The 20,057-nt window shown below is 53.1% G+C and overlaps 1 protein-coding gene across 1 annotated transcript; it reads right to left on the bottom strand.

Annotated features, from left to right (window-relative positions):
• Positions 1-7,943: 7,943 nt before the first annotated feature.
• On the bottom strand, positions 7,944-19,900 carry SCNN1G (sodium channel epithelial 1 subunit gamma). The gene is made up of 13 exons (XM_068698837.1): positions 19,737-19,900; positions 19,100-19,424; positions 17,946-18,240; positions 17,319-17,512; positions 16,214-16,317; positions 15,592-15,755; positions 12,883-12,981; positions 11,590-11,707; positions 11,078-11,156; positions 10,942-10,999; positions 10,617-10,675; positions 10,341-10,416; positions 7,944-10,002 (listed from the first exon to the last, which is right to left on the bottom strand). Exons 1-13 carry the CDS (start codon positions 19,765-19,767, stop codon positions 9,616-9,618), a joined length of 1,989 nt encoding a protein of 662 aa, XP_068554938.1. The 5' UTR covers positions 19,768-19,900; the 3' UTR covers positions 7,944-9,615.
• Positions 19,901-20,057: the final 157 nt, after the last annotated feature.

A 20,057-nucleotide genomic window follows, 5' to 3' on the forward strand; every position in this document is an offset into this window, starting at 1 on the left:
TTAACAACACTGGCAGCTCTAATGCTGAAAATAGAGCAGGCTCCATTTGCTCAGTAGGTTGAAAAATCAGCTGTGAAGCCAACGAAGCCAAATGACCTTGGATTTTGCTTGACTTTGCGTTGTCTCTCTACTTGCTTCATGAGAAAGTTTATTTCATAAGCAAAAACCTCCTGCTAAAAATACAGCTGAAAAACACTGCGATGATCTCCTCTACACCCAGGGCATTGTGTGTTATGTTAGCGTGATGCACTACTGACAGTGGTTAAATACAGCTGAGAAATTAGGTACACGGGACAAACTGGCACAGAAAATGGCACCATTGATCTAATCTGTAATGTGTCTAAAACATCAGCTGGTCCTAAATTTACCTGGTAAAGTTAAATATTTTAATGGTGACTGAAATTGAAACAAAGAAGGCTGAAAAGGCTTCCAGGATAGCTGTAAGTGAAGATGTAAATAAAGATTTAAAAAATAAGATAAATAAGTGGAGGTGTTTGTGCCAGAGCCCAACTCAGAGATCCTGGGACAATTCCACAGGGAAGAAGTCACGCAGCAGTTACACTCAGGTCACTGGACAACCCATACAGCTTTTCATAACTGGTTCCTTCATTTATGTAAACCCGCATTTCTTCTGGCCCAATGATGCCCCTCAGCAGGGGGGTGGGCGCCATCCGGGGTGTCCAGCCCTGGTGCCGTGGTGCCACCGCTGCCGCCGGGGCCATCACACGGCTCAGGGAGCTGCCCTTCTGCGGCAGCATTTGGTGAGTGGAAAAGCTCTCTGAGACACAGAAATGGAGAGGGAGAGGTGCTTTGGTATTTATTTATTTATTTATTTATTTATTTTGTGTTTATCTACCCAGTCTCTGCTGGAGCCCCGCACCGCGCTGCCCCCCTCCGGAGCTGTCCTGGCCCGAGGAGGCAGCGCGGCACTGGCCACAGCCCTACCCAGGGCTCAACGTGTGCACCGCTCAGGACCTAGTTAGGATGCCATTTAATTGCAAGATGTACGTGCTCAATACCAGTCACTTCTGCAGCGAGGCTTCCAGTGGTGTATGCAGGCAGCCCCCCCTGCTCACAGGAGCGGGAGCAGCGCACGGCTCCGCGTCACCTGGATTCACCCGCTGCTTGTGGTGAGGAGCTGCAGCCCGGGCAGCAGGAACACTGCTGTTCTGCACTGTCCAGTGAAATGGCATCACCTGTTCCTAACTAGGGTGCAACCAGGCTAATTCACCACTTTAATTGCTTGGTTTATCAGAAACACGCCATTACTAAACAAAATAATATACTGAGTAATTTAGTTTTAACCGGTGAAGTCACAGTCAAAGGATACTGAACATCTAACCAGCCGAGTTACACGGGTAATCACCACGTATAAAACCTTTTAACTAATCTCTGTTTGCGTTACAAAGATCAGGCAGTAAAGTGAAGACCGGTGTGTTTTACAGCGGGAGGCAGGAGGGAAGCTGTCCCCACGGGCCGTTCCCACAGCCACTGCTGGCGGCCGCTGCCTGGCGCCGAGGGGCTGGGAGCGGGGGGGTGATGGGGTGGTGGGGTGGCGGGGTGGTGGGGCAATGGGCGGCGGGGTGGTGGGGTGGTGGGGTCCCTGCAGGGACATGCACCGCCGGGGTATGGGCTCCATGGGCTCCTCCAATTCAGGGAGCTCCAACTGCCCTGTTTGGTTCAGAACAGGAAAGAGGGGACAAAACCTATTTCAGGCCCAACTTACTTTAGCCCATCTATTAACAACTGATGATTTAACCCCATGGCTGCACACCTCTGTGGCCTTAAAACTAGCAGGATGCACTGCACAAGGGCTCGGTGCTCAGGCAGAGATTTGCCACAGGTGAAGTTACTCCCAGTTACTCTGTGTTCAGTGACGTGACAGGGAAATAATTGCATTAATTTGCTTTTTCTGCCATAAAGTTTAGTGGGAAAAATGACCACCCTGCCTTTGCTCCAGCTTCATGGGGTAGGCAATAGCCCAGGGTGCCTTTGGTGTGCTGGGTCCTGGGAGCGCAGCGCTGCTGGGGCGCAGCTGATAAAGCATCGGCGGAACTGGTGCAGAGGAGGAAGCTCTGCAGAGGTCCCCGGCTGCTGCTTTATGGGCCCTTTCCCATGCTCTGGGGGAGAAATGTAAAATATTCTGTGACCAATGAACTTTTATAACAAGAACAAGACTAAGGGATGATTACTAGTCGTGTTTATCTCAAGGAACATGTTGTACCTTTCAGGATTGATTATGTAAACTTGAGTGAGAAGGTCTTAAAATGTAACAGAGGAGGAACTGTAGCAATATAGCATTATGAAAACACCGTGATTCATGGTGACTCTGACTAGCAACTAGATTTAGCCATGCTTCACGACAATCGCATCTTCTTCGGGAAATGCAGCGTGTTTTTAATTTCAAGTGAATAAATACATATATAAACATATAAATGCATGAAATGCATATGCTTTTCCATCTCTAGAAGCATATCTGAGACAAAAAAAGAGTAGAAAGAGCCAGAGAAATGATCACGTATCATCGTGCTGCATAGGGCCAGTCTCATTCAGCTGTTTGGAAATCCTGGAGTTCTGATTTCGGGTGAGCAGGAGGAAGGAAGGCCGGCAGTGACACAGCCTCGCGCCTCCTCAGCTCTGCGTCAGCCGGCTCTGGCAGGGGCCTCGCTCGTGAGCTGCGTCCTTCTGCGCCCAGCGCTGCCACTGCTTTGGAAGCGCTGCCCGCAGCAGCCTTGGCAGAGTGGGAGCGGGGTCCTGGGCAGTGTAGGGCAGCGCCCCAAAACCACTGGGGAGTCAGCCCTGCTGAGGGACCTGAGCCCCCCGGCTGCTTCAGGAGGGATGTTGAGAGCCAGAGTGGGTATGGGAATCTGACAAGAATGTGCCAAAGCACGGGTGGTGATACAGGAGAGAAAAAAATGCCAGGAACATATTGTCTGTGGTCCTGGAGCTGGATGTGTTTTTGTGTTTATAGATCGGGCTGTGTTGCAACCGGGCCAGGGAGCAGGAGCGCCTCCCAGGTCAGCCCCGGAGCCCGAAGCGTGATCTCAGCGTGAGGCAGGGGAAGCGCCGCATTAGCAGCATGACAGCCTGCACTGCGGCCTGCTGCGAGGAACTCGCCGCGCTGCATTCCGCGGTGCGCCGCGCACGGCACGGTGCCGGACAGCAAACTGTGCCCACGCCGCCCACGCGCCCGCACCGCGGGTGCCCTGAGTGCCAGGCGGGACAGCCAGCCCTGCCCTGCCGTGGCAGGGGGCATGGACGTGCCCTGTGTCCCACGTCCCCTGTCCCATGTCCAGTGTCCCATGTCCCCAGCCCAGCTGGGTGCTGCATTAGCATGGGCCCGGTGCGTCCAGGCGCGCTGCCCTGCCTCTGTGCTCAGCGCTCTGTTAGCCAGAGTCCCTGGTCTTCACCAAGGAGCTTTCTGGGGGCTCAGCTGTGGGCTGCCATGGGCAGAGTGGGTTAACGAGGCCCTGCCCTTTATGGTTCCAAGCAGTGTGTGGTGGCTGTTATCTACGCTGGCACCATTTAGTTGCACTTTTCATGGTCAGGATGAGTAATGCACAGACTGAAAAAATGCAGATCTTACTGCTGTGTGAAGGACGTGTTCTGCATGGGAAAGGGAATTAGGGAGCTGTGCCACAGCAGGTACCGGCAGGAGAGAGAAACTCCTGATTCATCCTGAATTTCTCTTTCTCCCTCTTTTTTTCATTCATGACTTTGTGTTCTCTCTTAAATCCTGTGGGTCTGGTTTCTCACTGTGCCGAGTGGCTGCCTGGTGATTTCATTTAGAAGTGTGGAGGAAAAGCGCCCGTAAAATTAGGTCCCATGTTGCTGTGGTCTCTTTTGTGTTTTCTTTGTACTCACTGAACTAAAAAAGCAGTAAGACATAAAAAGGGAGATGAGATGCTTTTGTAGCCAGAAACCAAGGGAGCCATGAGAACTGACAGGCTGGAGGCTTGCTTTGCTAATACACAGCAGTTCATGGAGCTCCCCACGCCAGGGAAAGGGACACAACCCTGATAATGAGGTGGCCCTTAAATGGGGCAGGCTGCTGCCTGTCCTAATTGCAAGGCAGCTCTTCAGAAATTCTGCATTTCCTCACAAACCTCTCCAAGTCTTGCGCTTTAATGGGTCCTTACCAACATGCCTACAATCTCCACTCCGGGGCTGCCTCTGCACGTGGGTGAAGCCCAGCTCGTGGGGCTGGGGTGTCGCTCCCCCCCCCCCAGGCACCAGTTACACTCTGACAAACTCTCACTCTTCCCCAGTGCCTGTCAGTGATCAGCGCTCTCTGCCTTGGTGCTGGCAGCAGCTTTGCCTGGTGAGGCTGGCGGAGGAGGGAGGACACGTCCGTGCCCGCACGCCTGCCCGGTCCGTCCTGTTCGCGGGGAGATGCCGGCGTCAGGATTAGTGCCAGAGCTGCCCTCAGAGCGTCTCACTCTGGAGGCAGCTGCTGCAGTCGCTGCGTAACGTCTTACTCACACCTGCCTGGCACCGCTCGCACGCTGTCACCGCTTGGGGCTGCTTGCTTGGGATGCTCCAGCTCATCGCTGGGATGCTGGAGCTCAACCTGAAAGCACTCCTGCCCCGAACAGGTCTGGCTGATGGAGAAAGCTGGTGTTTGGCAGGGCTGGGAGTCACGGGGCATTGCCTGCAGCCCCCATTGCATTCATTGTGGTGTCTGCTGCAACGGGCACTGACACCTTGGTGCTGCAGCAATGACCTCGTACAGCTGAGCACCTGCCTGCCCCTCGTCTCCGTGTCGCATGCCCTGGCCCCTCGCAGCATCCAAGCAGTTTAAGCCTGGGTGCAGCTGAGGCCAGGGAGCCCCAGACCATGTCCGCAAGCAGAGGGGAGTCATTTCTGTGTGTCTAAAGCATCTCTTGCTTCAATGCAGGCTTCCTGGGAAGTAGTGGCAGCTGCTGTCGGGGCTGGTGAGGCAGAACTGATTTTCTTACAGCCAGGGGCTTTGATTGCAACCTGGCTTCAGGGCACAAAGGAAAAGTACTCTTGAAAGCCCAGTTCTTTGTGCTAGAAATGCAAGAGAAGGGCATTTTCCTGCAGTGGCAGCTTGGCTGTGAGTGCCGAGGGGCGGGAGCCAGAAGTTTGCCCTGCTGGAGCCTGAAAGGGTTTTCCATAGGCATGTGCTGGAGATGCCTTTCCCCAGCCCAGCCCCATTGACATTAATGAGGCATTCAGCTTCCAAACCTGTTTGTGGACCACTGAAAGGTCACCGCATGGCAGGGGAGGCACGGGCAACCTTAACCCTGTCGGTGCTCCCGTTGGGAGCAGCTTTGGGCAGAGGTCCCCTGGCGTGGCGGGGACATTGGGACCCCCGAGCTGGCTGCAGCAGGTGGCACCCGTGGGGCTGGAGCAGCGGTGCCTGGTCTGGCCACGAGTGGCATGAGCTCACCGGGACAGTTGCCATGCACTCCTGGCCCGGCAGAGCTCCGCACAGCACCGCTTGCCTCCTTGGCCTCCTCCTCCCACTCCGGCGGCTCCTCTCCTGCCCAAAGCTTTCCCCTCTAGCACGCGAGCACTGCTCCCCGCAGTGCAGGAGCTCGGGGAGCCTCAGGAGCCTCGGGGAGCCTCTGGGAGCCTCCTCGCTGCTGCAGCTCCCCAGGAGCAGCCAGTCCGGGCCTGCGGAGCTGTTCCCGGTGACTCACAGCCGCTCCTGGCTGGCTGTGGGCCTGTTGGGGCGCCTCACCGGGGCCCGCACCTCGCCGGGCCTGCACCTCGCCGGGCCTGTGCCCTGCCGCCCGCCATGCCGGGGTGTGGGGATGTGGTCGCCTGTTGGCCTGCTGCCAGCGGCTCGCCGCTGCCTCACAGCTCTGAGGCCATGGGCTTGGGGAGCCAGGACCCTCGTCCTCCCCCGGCAGGGGTGCGTGGGGCTGCGTGGGGCTGGCAGGGCACCCTCCGTGCCTGTACCACACTGGCCAGGCACCCCCAGGTCCCCTCATGCAGGGAGATTGAGCCGCCAACCTCACTGCACGCTGTTCCCATGGAGTTTGAGCCAAGCTGCTCAATAGCTTTGAATTTATGATGTTCAGCAGGTGTCAGACCCAATTCTCCTACCATTGCACAGACCTTTCTGGTGTTTCAGATGACTCAGGAGTTCAATAAAGTTCAATATTTAATTCATGATGAAGTAATCCATTTCTGGAGCTGCTGCAAAGGCTGCCTGCCTCCTGAGGGCTCTTCCTATGAAGGACAAAGCGCTGCTCCTGCCCCGAGGAGCAAGTGCTGAAGTCACCCGCAGACAACCTCTGGTTCTGCAGCCCCTGGGGGCAGCTCAGCCTCCAGCTGCCCCCAGGGCTCACGGCAGGGTCAGGGGAGAGGCGACCCCTCAGCAGCTTTGCTCCCGGCCGGGTGTTTTCCCCAAGTACTGCAGTTACCAGGTGTGCCGTTCGCCCCCTTCCTACACCTGATTTCTTGTAGGATTGGTGCCACCCTGTTTTAGAAGGCTTTTGCTTAAAAAACTTTCTAGAGGTGTCACTGGTGGAAGTGCCATCTGTTGGGTTCTGCTATAACAAGAACTTCACGGCACTGCAAGGCTTTTTTTTTTTTTTTTTTTCTTATGAATTCCCAAGTAGATGTGAGAAAGATGTGGGAACCGGTTCGTGGCAGTGCGTGGAAGCAGCACGTGATGCCTGACTGCCAGCGATGTGAAGGGTGCCTGTGGAGCCGCACCAAGGGCATCAACACCAAGTGATGATGCCCTTGCTCCTGACTGGGACATGTACGACACATTGTGCCCCATGGCTGCAGCCCCTGCTGCCCTGTCCCATCCCCAGGTCCCAAGATGCCAGCGGGATGGCGCAGGGTGGTGCAAGGGGCAGCAGGTGCAGGGGGTTTCCTTGGGGCAGCAGATTGCTTCATCAGTGCCAGCTGATTTAATTGAGCTCTGGGGGCTCAGCTGGGGGTGGTGGTTTGGGGGGCCTGGGGGCAGGAGTCTCTGTGTGAGTGGGCTCTGGGCAGAGCTGTGCTGTCACCTCCCCTGTTTGGGGCTTCTGTGTTGGTGTGCGCTGGGCAGGGAGCTGCTGCCTGCTGTGCGTGCACGTTCTGATGAAGAACCAAAGAACTGCGGTGTGTCCTGCTCTGAAACTTTTCTCAGGTAGACTTTGTGTTGTTTTTGCTTTTTCTCAACTTCCAATCTTCGTGAGGTGACAGCCTGTAAGAACTAAGTTAACGCTGCTTCTAGGAGCACTTTGCATATGTAAGAAGTTGTCTCAGGTGCTCCCGAGCCAAACTGGCTCCCACGTAAAGGAGAATCAGCCTGGAAGGAGGCTTTCTGTAAGATGCTGTCTGGCTTAGACCTGCTCTGCCTTCCTTGCTGCTGTAGTTGCAGCAGCTCAGTGCCGTTTCCCCTCACGTTACAGACATGGTGTGTGTTTGGTCCCTGCAGGCTGTCCCAGCTTTCCCTCCTGTCTGTTCCCTGCTATCCCAAACAGCCAGTGTGGGGGTAAGGAGCACTACTGCTGGGGGGACCCAGCGAGCTGTAAGGGTGGCTGGGGCAAGCCGCTGGCTGCTCTGAGTGCCTCATTCTCACCTGTTAGAGAAGGGGCTTTGGAGTAGGGTGAAATCCATTCTCTTCTCCCTGATGGCCTCCCAGGGCTGCCCAACAGCTTGTCTGAAGGGAGGGAAGCACCAGGCACGATGCGTGTGCCTGCGGGTCAAACCCACAGCTCCTATCTGCCTTGTGGGCTGCAGATGAGTACTGAAACCACAGGTAGCACCAGGCACTTCGGCCTGGCCTTTCCTCAGGTTGTGCTGCCAAGGGAGCACTTAGATTTAGAGAAACACGACTCTCTTTAAGGCCACGTACTTCTGGGGAGTTTGCTGCACAGCAGCCCTGGGGCAGGCATGGGAAAGTGCTGGCATCTCTTGGTGCTCGCACATTGCTGCTTTAATAGGTGAGGTGGGGAAAAAATAGGAACAAGCACTTACTCAAAAATATATCTTTATTTTTTCAGTTTATCAGCTATTTAAATAATCCGATTAAAATATATTTTATTGCACATTAAAGAACCTTTCTGGATTCTCACTTTCCTATATAAAATAAATTCATCTAGAGAGAGAAAGCAGGAGAGGGACTTTGCACATTGACACACGCGCATGTGTGTGTTCACTATGAAATCCCCAAGCAGCCAACCCAGTGCAGGATCTGCTGCTCAACATCTACACAGTGTGCTCTGGTCGGCTATGGAGAGGCTGCAGTAGGCAGGGCGAGGTGCAGGATCTGGGGCAGTGGGAAGGATGCTGTTGCTGCTGGGTATCCCTGGATGGCCCCTGCGGGGCCCTGAGCCAGCTCTGCCAGTGTTTGGGCAACAAGCTGCAGGGCGTGAGCCTGCTGCAAGACAGCTACAGGCTCGGGAAGGAAAGCCACAGCTCTGCGTCGTGCTCGGACAAAGCCAGTGTTGCTGTCGCCTGGCTGCCAGGTGCTCCTGCTTGCGGAGGTAAGGTGGGGACCTCTGTTGAGGAGGTCTCGCCTGCAGGACGGGCAGGGGCAGCAGCCTTGAACAAACGGCGCAGACAAAGCCTGGCGCTGGCTCTGCCCAGCACGGTGGCAGTGCAGGGAGGGTCTGGTGTACGGGAGGCAGGGTGTGGGGCTGGGGACACAGCAGGGGGGCAGAGGTGCCCTGTGCCCCCCTCCTGTTGGGGCGACGCACGGAGCCTGGGCAGCAGCAGCCCTGCTGTGTCCCCTCCCTGGGCAGCACCACCGCGGGCAGCGTTGGGGCACTGAACCGGCAGCTGCAGGAAGAAAAAGTCCTTGCCTGGGGTTGGGCAGGAAGAGAAGCCGGCTCCCTTTGAGGCTGCTGGGAAGTAATCAGTGGCTGAGCTTAACGAGCTACTCCAAGGCTACGTTTAAAGGCAGCTCAAGCAGCATTAAATGAAACAAGCTTGCAGAGTACGTGGTTCATTACTCTAAGCTGAATTAGGCTTCGTGCCCTTTCCGATGACTATTTTGGGATGACTTAGGTTCTCCGACTCAAGCTGTGAATAACTTGCTTTACAAGCACATCGGTGACTATACTAACTCTTCACTCCAGAATAACAAGCTCTTCAAACCACTTTTGGAATCAGGCTCCTAATCAAAACTCAGCTTGAGAGCTTTCCTTGTATCCATTTTCTTTTCTTCCCAAGCCTTCGTCCTTACCCTTCCTGAAAATGTCATGCTGCATTCCTGAAAGCCCCGGGTTTTTCCCACAAGTCAAGCCACACAGCAGAGAGCAATTAGTGTTGATAGTCAATGTGGCATCAATCTTCTGCTGTGGAGTAATTCCTGCCCACAAATAATGGGGTGCAGGTAGCTGGTTGCAAACACACGCCTCTGTTTGGCAAGACATCCCAGCTCAGTGCTACATCCTGCTCCAGCCATCTCCTGCAATAATTACCTTGGGAATTGATGTTGTTTGAAGTTCCTAATGTTTCTGAGCCCTTGGCTTTTGCGTCTGAGCTTTGCTCAGAGAATCTTAGACTGCAAGTTCAATCCTTGAATAAGGGTCTGACCCAAGAGCCCTTCAGTGCTCGCTTGGGTGCGTGCCTTTCACCCCAGGCACGTGGGTCCAGCACCCACCTCTGACTTTGGCACCTGGATGAGCGGATAAATAAGTGTCAGTGTTGCCCAGCCTCCAGTGTGTCGGGTAGCTGCTCCGTGAAGGCGGTCTCTAGCCGCAAAGTGCTGTAGTTTGGGGGGGGAGTCCTGGGCAGGTGGCTCTCCTGGGGCAGCGGCAGGCGGAGGGCGGTGTTGAAGGTGGGCAGGTCCTCATCGATGCAGACGGGGTTGTCGTGGCCCTGCCGCTCCACATCGCCGACCTGATGCTTCCCCGACCCTTCCCTTTTCCTGTCGTTCCACCACTTCTTCGCCTTTTGCCACTGGCGCCGCATTACGATGGAAAGCGAGTCGATGAAGAAGACCTCGACGATCTCAATGACGCAGACGACCGAGCAGCTCATCCAAAGGCCCAGCTGGCCGCCGAAGTTGGAGAGAAGAATGACGATCTGGAAGAGAAGAGAGCATGAGGTCAGCAGCTCCTGTGGGTGCATGCCCGCAGGGATGCTGCACCCAGGGTTTGGCACAGAGTGCCGTGAGCCCTTCCCCTGCTGCCTGCGTGGTCCCCTCCTGCCCATTCTGCTGCAGCGGGAGGCTGGTGAGCTCTGTGTGTGTTTGGGGTAGCCCATGGGATTCGGGTGTCTTGAAAAGGTGCCGGGCAGAAGGGCTGTGAAAGAGCAGGACTGGGCACCCCAGGCTGCACCGGGTTTCCTGCCTCTGCCTGGATGGGACCCTCCCGTGGCTGGAGGAAAGCCTCCGGCCTGGCAGGAGGACGAGCTGTGCTCACCGTGTTCGTGGGATTCTCCGAAATGAATCTCTCATTCAGGTCTTTGTAAAACACCATGAGGTTTGCGAGGTCCGTCCTGAGAGGAGAAACAGAAGGTGGCTGAGGGTTTAGTAAAACAATAACATGAAACATACTGAAAAACTATGCAAATAACCAGTTGGACCAGTAGGGCTGGGCCGCTCTAAGGGAGCTTTTTCCCCAATTGCCATCATTAGGGCTGCTAAGATTATATCTGAGCTTGAGGTGCAAGCTAGAAACATATAAATGGAAACTTACTTGTTCAACTTGTTGATTTTTTGCCCTTTGTCCCAAGAGAGAACTCGAAGCATCCAATCCTGGAAAAATTATAGAAAATAATACTATAGCTGTGTGTGCTTGTATAGAAATACCCTGGAAAGGGAGCTCATGCTCCGCAGCTCCTGGGACCAGCTTGGGCTCCCAGACCAAATGTGTGACAGGCCAGCTGTCCCCAGGAGGACACAACCCAAACTTAGCGTCATGGCTAACGAGTATCCCCTGGCCCCTCTGCCGCTACATTTAACTTTGGGGTTTGTTTAGCACCTCCTTCTGCAGTCATGGCTAAGCAGAACTGGGAACTGACCTCTGACACGATGGACGGCCACTGGGCGATGCTGGTGGTGAGAGCCCACTCCTTGAAGCTGTGGGGAAGGGCAGGTTGTTAGCTGTGAGCCCAACGCCCCCGCGCAGCCTTACTGCTGCCCTGGGGCAGGGCTTACCTGCAGGCATCTTTGCAGATTTGCTGGCAGCCCAGCTGCTCCTTCACGAACTTCTCGTGTAGTCTGTAGTAGCAGTACACTGCAAGAAGGGAACACAGGAGCTGTTTGAGAAGCTGGAGAGAAAAGCAGTGACCTTTTGCTGCCTATGCTGGAGTGAGGGGAAGGGGGTGTAGGTGGCCCCTGGGGCCATCGCCTCTATGATGGGAATAGCAAGATTTCCCCTACAAATATTGCAAAATACTGAGTAGTAGTTGTCACTTGCTATAAGCACGCATGATTGCCTCACACAGTCAAGTCCTCCACTCGGCACTCCTGTGGTGTGAGTGACAAGCAATAAGGAAAACCGTCAGACACAATCCAAACGAGAGGCAGCTCCCGTGCTCTGCGGTGTGAGCGCTGTGTGGGCTACAGATCCCCTTTCCCACCCACTGTGTGGGTACCAGGCACAGGCAGGGCCGTGCTGTGCTGAGGGCTTTGTGTCTGGCATGGGGTGGGGGTGTCCCAGCACTCACTCCAGTTGGGGTTCTTCTTGTAGTTGCAGTACTCTGCCCCGGCGGGTAACGGCTGCGTGTACTGGGCACAGCCGCAGGACTCCACCATGGCCTTCTGGAAGCAGGAGTGCAGGCAAATCTGGGGAGAGAAACCAAGACCTGGTGGCTCGGAAATGCGGGCTGCTGCCTTCTGCCCCGTGCTTGTGCAGCACTTGCCCCTGGCTCCCCAAAACCTCCCCTGCTCGTGGCAGCAACAACAAAATGGGAACCCCAATGAACACAAAGACAGGCAGAAAGTGCTGCGGAGCGTTTAGATGGTAGTGCAAGGAATAGGAATATAATCCTTTATGAGTGGGAGGACTGTGTGCATGCTCCCCCTTTCCTCACAGCCCTGTTGTTGCTTTTTCCATCAAAACCTCCACAGAGGCTTTTGGTCTGCAATGCCACCTGGTCCACGATTCAACAAGGTGGGGGAAGCGACTTGCTACTGAAAATGTTCACAGCTCTGACTGTTTTGTGTTGGTTCATGTCTGGAGATTGGAAATTGTAAGGATTAAAAGGGCAGTAGTCAGTATTTTCTACTAAAATGCTGAATCAGTTGGAGCAAGCAGGAACTGAGCTTTTCTTTCACAATTCCTAGTCATCTTTTTGTTCCCAGTCCCAGCCTTCCTGAGCCCTGAGTTTTCTTGAAGTACTGTTATTAAAGCCTCAGATAATGTCTGTGTGATCCTGCTAGGCAATACATCACAGCAGATTTTGGGTTTAATACCCATAAAATAAAAATCCAGCCGAGGAAAAGGATTTGCAGAAAGCAGCAGCTAATAATGTAATTGTGATTCTTCAAGTGGAGAGTATCAGAACAACTGACACTCTCCAAGAAGACCCAATTACAGAAACCAAGGAAAATTAGTGGAAACTTACTCTGTAAACAAACATCCTGCTATCTGGATACTGATTAGATGGTATCTGTTATTCTTGGAGTCCTAAAGGTCACAATTTCTGGCTTCAAGGGTTACTAAGCTGCAACATTTACTTGGCCAATATTTTCCAGTCTCACATTGCTTGAAAATTGCCTAATGAGCTAATGTTCCTTCTTTATCTAACAGGGTGCCTAAGGGAACTTCAAACATCAACCACTTAGGAATAAAACTCGGATTCTAAAAAGTGCTGTGGTATCTTGCATCAGTGATTAAAAGCAGTGACCCTATGCCTGGGCTGTTAACAATCTCAGATCCTGAACTACAGAATATTGTAGAGCTTTTTATGAAGGTAGTTTTCAAGCAATTGATAAAAACAAATGCAACGGTGGTTTACCTGGAGGGAGTAGCTCTTGTTATAGAGATTTTCTACTGGTATGTCAGCACCAGTCTCTGTACAGTCACTGTAGGGCTTGCTCAGCTTGCGGGACCGAGTCTGAGAACCAGAAAAGAGCAAATTTTGGTTTGGGAACATCAGAGAAACCAAAGAATCTCCTGGCAGCTCATTTGTGGTTGTAAAACTTTCAGTGATGGGGTGGTTTGAACAGCACGTTTACCTTCTGCCACCTCAAATGATTTGTCAAAATGAAGGTTTTCTGGTTTGTACAGTTCATTTCCCAAAGTGCTGTTCTAGCTTCATCTAGTGCCTCCGTATGCCACCTCTGCAGGAATACTGAGGTAGTGTAACTGTAACAGTGAGGATTTTCCACAGCAGAGTCTTTCACCAGTGTGATTTCTCTCACTGCAGAGTCTTAGTGACCATGTACCACTTATCCTGCAGAGAAAGCACCTGGGGAGAGCTGCGCTGCCCCGAGCTGCTGCTGTGCTGGCTGCTCCTGCTCTGCGGGTAAAACAGCACTTTGGGCTCCACTAGTGCTCAACAGCACCTCTCCAAAATCACTCCAAATGTTTGTATCTCCTTCAGGACTGTTTCCACGAACTGCTTTGACCCTTCCACTCTGAATGCTAACAGCTTTTCCTGTTCTGCAATCTATGCCGAGAGAGAGGAGCTGTGAAATGCCAAGTGCTGTGCCTGCACGTGGAGCTGGGAGCCCTCAGATTCACGAGACCTGCCTCAGGTTAGGCTGTCTGCCTCCTGCAGCTGTACCTCCCTCAGCCCCAAACTCGCTATCTTTTTGATATAATTATCTACTTATAGCAAAGAAAGTGGCCCAAATGCGACAAGAAATGTCACTTATTTAAGAATCTGTTCACTCATCTTTGTACAGAGTTTACATTAGCGGCTGGTCCTTCAAAGGCTGATAAATGCCTGCCCAGCTGTAAGGTACTGGCTGTAGAGCAACAGGTTACTGAGATCAGGCCTGACAGCAAGCATCACCTTTCTGTCTGCACTACAGAAACGCCAAGTCTCCAATCATGGATTTGACAATAAAAGGTATGACACATTGGCTCTTTTAGAAATATGCTCAAACCTCTCTTTGGGGAAACACGGAAATATGGGATTTCAGTATTACAGGTGGGCAACTTCTGAAAACAACAAATGAAACCAGCTTTTGGCAGTTATTCTTTTAACTTCTGTAGACAATCTGATGCCAGGATACCTGCCTTGGAGAGCATACTCCCTGGCAGATGATCAATCCTTTCTATAGATTATTATTTTTTGTCACAGCTTATGCCCCTATGAAAGCAAACTTGTTCATTTAGGTACTGAAATAATTTCCAAACTAAATATTTAACTGAAGTACTGAAACTGCTACCAAACAATGCCTTGTTTGCATTCCAAACATCTTGGAATATTTTTTGGGGGTGGGGGTGTGTGGGAAGTCCTGGTATACAGCAGAAGTACATGAGTGATTAGGAACCTAGACGCTGACATTTGCATTTGGAAAACATCACTCGCCCCGCTCAGGCCTACAGAGCAGAGTGGTTGTGTGCAGCACATCCCTGCTTCCTCCTTCCCGTGTTCGGATGCAGGTACAGGGACTGATCCAGCCCCTCGGCTGCGCAGCCCTGTCCCGATAACCACAACCCCCTCAGCAGGCTCTCTGCAGTCTCGCTTCACTGGCAGTACAGCGATCACCAGATACAGGCGTTTGTTTTGGGTCCAGAAACTGTGTTGAGCTTCTGTTTCAGCTGATACATTAGGATGCAATCAGAACACTTCCTCATGCCAAATCTTTTAAACACAGCCACCAGGATGTATTCACTCTTGTTTTTATACTACACGCAACAGTTCAAATCTACTGTGCCAAGGAACTCTTGCATTAAATATTGATATTCCTTCTGCAGTGGCTTTCTCCTGCATGGTGTAAGAGTTACAGAAGAAATACAGCTTTGTGAGCGTCTGCCTCCTTCCCACCATTCTCATTCTGATGCCTTCTGTTTGTTTTTTAGGCAGCATTTATCCCTGCTGGTTAGACCAAGCAGTTGGTGCTTTCCAGACAGCTGGACGATAGTTAGCTATTTGCACATTTTAAAGCAGTCAGCCTTGTATTTAATGTCTTTTCTAATGCATGGGCTATCTAGATCTGGCACACCCAGCCGGGACAGATAAGCAGGATCCCTGATGCATTTGAACCAGCCATCAGTGAAGAAAAGGCAGAACTAAAGCGCTCACTTAACAGCCCATCCAGATGAAAGGAAAGCCTGGCTTGCCTGATGGCACTGCTTTCACTTCTCCACCACAGAAAGAAGCCCCTTGGGTCAAACGCCTGGTTTGCACTACACTAATTGGGGAAATTTGATAGCCATTTGATGGCCATGCATTTGATGGCCATCTCTGTGGCTGTGGATTTTGCTGTGAAAACAGCACAGATCCTGTAAAGCCAAGGGGCTGGAGAAAAGGGAGAACAAACAAGGTCCCCAGTAGCTGCTTGGTTTATAAAGAACAGATTTTCCATCCTCAGAAAAGAAAACTGTTCAGAATAGTGCTCTCACAGGGTTTTCCTAGGGGTGCTTCAGCTGTACAAATGAGGAATTAGCTGCCCTCCCAGCTGGCTGTGTTCAAACACCACACTGGCTCACATTTACACCTGGTTCATAGAAATGATGCCGTGCACCTGCACACAAGATTGCTGTCACTCACAAAGTGCATCCCTATGGAGGTGGCCGCCGCAGTTTCGATTTCTGTGCCGATGTCCTCAATAAAGGGATACTCGTCTTGGTCATGGACAATGATCTTGGCTCCCGTTGATGTCACCAGGAAAGGGTTGTAGTCTGCTTCGTCGATGTACAGAACAACCTGCAATCCTGAAGAACAGAGATGGGATAGGAGCAGTGTTAAACCAGAAGCCAGAGCCAATTTTTTCTCATCAGGGAGGGCACCAGAGTTTACTCAACGCTACCTGGCCTTAAGTGGAATTATAACAGTCAGGCGATGCCTCTGCCATGCTAGACTGAGACACTTAGAGCAAGTGGTGTCCCTCTGCAGCCCCAAGTACAACAAACAAACGATGACTCCTTAGAAGGCAGCTGAAACTTACTTTAAGAAGTTATATAACTGGGAAGCAGTAATTTCAGATGGAAAACATTAGTGATGCAATGATATTATCTTTGTATTCTCTGGCAACAGTTTGCACTAGTTCAAACAGGCACTTCCCCAATCAGACTGCACATCTAGAGCCAACACATCAATCACTCTCCAGCAGGATCCAGTTCACTGAACCGCTCGTTATCTAATAGTTCCTCCACAAGCAAAGTTTCCTTACCGTACTCGCTGCCTCCGGTGGAGGTGCTCAGGATCGTCCCATTTTCTCCACTGTTGAAAGTATAGCAGTTGCCATGCAGGGGATGATGGAAACGGGTGAAATGCCTGAAAGAAACCAAATATTGTTGCGTTGCCCTCTGCAGTTTTAACTGCCTCTGGCAGAAACTCAGCAGGTTTGGACTTTTTTTTTTTTTTGGCCAGTAACATAGCAGGACTGGATTTGGATTTTTTTTTTTTTTTTTTTGTGCAAGCACTTTATTTTCCTGATTTTTTTTCTTTTTTTTTTTTCTTTTTCTTTTATTCCCTTAATATCTTGAAACTACATGGAAATATGATCTGTTTTAACAGCACCAGGAAATGAAAGATTTCAGAGGTTTTAGTGTGGGAGTCGGGGCTGAGAGAGTGGGGGGGCAGATTTCTGAACTAGCAGGAAGGCGGCAGTGGAGGGGGCAGAGTCCTTTCTCATTCAACAGTCAAGTGTCCAAAGGAACATGAATCTTCATTTTTCAGAAAAGATGTCACAGCCACGGCCATGTAGGAGAGGCTGAGCAAACACCCTTGCAGTTCAAGCACGTTTATGTCTTTTCCTGAGAACTTCCCCTCCCAGTCAAGCAAATCTCTCCTAATTCCAATAAAATATTTTATGATTACAGACACAAACAAAATGCTTCCAGAAAAGCTTCAGCTCTACCTGCTAAGGTGAGAGTTACGATGCAGCTCACTTTGTACGTGGCAGTGGGAAAATTGCTAAAGCCATGTACAAGTGCAACTTCATCCCAAGGGCTGCACCTGGGAGCTCTGCTGTTATCCCGGCATTAAGGGATGACTCTCCCACTACCAAGACACACAGGAATTGCACTGCAGCAATCATAAGCAGGTAGACCCAATTCTGACAAAAAACATGAGTTTATCTGAAATGTGGAGAGCAGAACACTGAGACAAATGAAATTAAAGACCATAATTGAAGTTCATTAAGACATGAATGTTTGCTTTCATTTAAAAATAGAGCTGGTTCTTGCTGGAATTCAGCAAACTGCAAATATTAAATTCCTACGTATGACATAGAAATAAACTGGTAAGCTGGCAGGTATTTTCTGTGCACTGACCTTTTGTCACAAGATAGGCCATCAAAGAAACATGTCAATAGAAGGTCGTCAGCAGAATAACTCAATTCTTCTTTAGTCTCCAAGGGAATTTGAGCCATGATGTTCATGTAATGCAGTTTGTACCACTCTTGGATAGCATTAACACCAGAACTGAACGTATAAAGTGCACACTCACTGCTGTTGTTTGCATCGCACTGATAATTACAAAGGAGAAAAAGCATTTCAGACAGAAAGAAATGATGTGTCCTATAAGGTCTGTGTGTATCATTTCTTTCCCACTGTAATAATCACATTTGAAGTTCTAGTGGCAGCAAGAGGACAAAGGGGCACCAAAAACCTTTCATTCAGGGCTAAACGATACAGTCAAATGCTTCAGGCCAAAAAGAAAGGTCACGGATGGCACTAAGTCTGTTTTGGCCAGACTTCAGGAAGGCATTTCTCCTCCAGAGAGCGGGAGATGGATCTGCAGGCAGCAGCGGAGGCAGACCGGGCAGAGGGGTGGGCAGAGCTTTATTCACTATCGTGCCACTAAGCGAGCAATAAAACCAGCCGGTGGGATACCCCCCCCCAAACACCCCCTCAATGCCCCCAGCAGGAGGTTGCTGCCCAAGGAAGGGTGCCACTCACCAGCTGGAAGCCGATGATATCGTTTGAATCCCCGGAGTTCACGATGGAGGAGTCCTTGTGAAAGACGCTGCCCTCAATTTTCCTCTTCCTCCCGCTGCGGAGGTCAGTGGCCGTCCTGGAGAAGTCCTCGAACTTCAGCAGAGGGATCTGATTGAAGAAGTGGCTCTCTGTCTCGTTCCAGTCACCTGCCGAACGGCGCACCTTGGACTTGCCCTCTGAGAACCCGTAGAAAGTCTCCAGTGCTTTTTTTGTCTCTTTGTCCAGTTCTGACAAGTAGTCTTTCATCGAACTGTACCTGTGTTAGAGAAAACAGGAGAACATCGTGTCGTTCACTGCACTCCCCACCTGACTGCAGCACGCTGCCCGCTGCGCTGTGTGTCTCAGTGCTCAGTGGGTTCGTTGTCACAGACCCGCGGCCATCACTTCTGACCCCATTTGTTTAAATCGGCGTGGGGAGAGGCCAAGAGGGCTCAGGGAAGGGACCAGGGAAGGGAGCATCATAAGCAGAGCAGACTGAGCAGATTCCCAAGCTCCTGGGAGGTTTTGCCAGCACGCCCGAGGAGGCAGCGTGTGTGGAAATGTGACTTCTGCAGCTGTGCCAAGAGGCAGCCAGAGAGCTGGACAGCGGGGAGGGACTGGGGCGGATAGCTGGCAGCAGAACAGACCTCAGCATAAAGCGTAATTTGGCAGGAAAAAGATATTGATAGCAAAAGTCAAGACATCCCCTAGGAAAATAAAGGTAACGGAGGAGTGACAGCTGCTCCCTCTCCCCTCTTCGGGAGATGTCACTGTTTGTAATCCTGGAACGGCCGTCCTAGGGAGAAGGAAATTTGAAGAGTGCCACAGACCCGCCAGGGGCCGTCTCCAGCAGAAAGCTAAACCAAGAGCTGCGGCTCGGCAGGCAGTAAGTGGGGAGAGATTGTGATCCACAGGTGTCTGAGAGCAAGAGCATGGAGCGGGTGTGATAGCTGATGGGAAGGGAAGGGAAGGGAAGGGAAGGGAAGGGAAGGGAAGGGAAGGGAAGGGAAGGGAAGGGAAGGGAAGGGAAGGGAAGGGAAGGGAAGGGAAGGGAAGGGAAGGGAAGGGAAGGTGCTGAGGAGCAGCGGGGCTGTTCTGCCCGAAGTGCCCGCAGCCGGCGGCCAGCACAGCCTTACTTGTAGGGGTTGATGTTGCAGATGGTGACGGCAGGGAAGGGCAGCTTCTGGAACTGGACCGTGACGGACACCGAGGCGCTGTAGTAGTTCAAGAGCAGCTCCGCGCACTGCCAGAGGATGAGCCCCACGGCGCTCAGCGTGAGCAGGATCCAGATGAACCTGCGCAGCCGGCCCCGGGACACGACGATGCGGCGGCAGCCGTGCGTGTTGGTGTTGAGGCAGTACCAGCGCATCAGCTCGCTCAGCGTGGGCGCCTGCGGGCCCCGCACCGGCAGCGTCCTCTTGATCCTGGCCGTGATCTTCTTCCCGGGGGCCATGGCGCTACCTGCAAGGGGGCACCGCGGGGCTGAGTCCGGTCCGACGTGCCCCGCAGCCCCGGAGCCCCGGAGCCCCGCTGCCGCCCGCAGGGGCTGGGAGGGGGCCGGGGCCCGCTCCTCGCCCCCGCCCGCGCCGCTTGTGCCGGTTCGTGCCCTCGGAAGGGACGGGACGGGACGGGTCGGGGCAGCCCCGTTCCCCCCGCCCGGCCGCGCTGTCCCGGGGCTCCGCACCGCCCGCGGCAGACCCGAGGGGGCGGCCGGACCCGGACCCGAACCCGAACTCGGACCCGGACCCCTCGCACCCCCCGCGCCCCGCTCACCTCGGCCGCCGTCCGGGCCCGTCGGGGCCATGCTGCCGCTGCTGTCCCGGCCCCGGCGCCGCCGCTGATGGCTCTGCGGCCGCCCGGCCCGGCACCTACCCCCCGCCCGCCCCCGCGGGGCCCGCCCCGGCCCGGCCCGGCCCTGCCCTGCCCTGCCCTGCCCGCCCCGCCGCGCCCTGTGCGGGCACACAGCGCCGCCAGCCGGCCGGGCCGGGGCGGGACGGGCGGGGACGGCACCGTGCGGCCGTCGGGGGGCTGCGACCAGGGGGCGGCGGGGGGCGGCTCGCGCGACCACCAGGATGAGGCCGACCCCGGCCACCC

The sequence above is a fragment of the Anas acuta genome, chromosome 15, assembly GCF_963932015.1.
Source record: "Anas acuta chromosome 15, bAnaAcu1.1, whole genome shotgun sequence".
Taxonomy (NCBI): domain Eukaryota; kingdom Metazoa; phylum Chordata; class Aves; order Anseriformes; family Anatidae; genus Anas; species Anas acuta.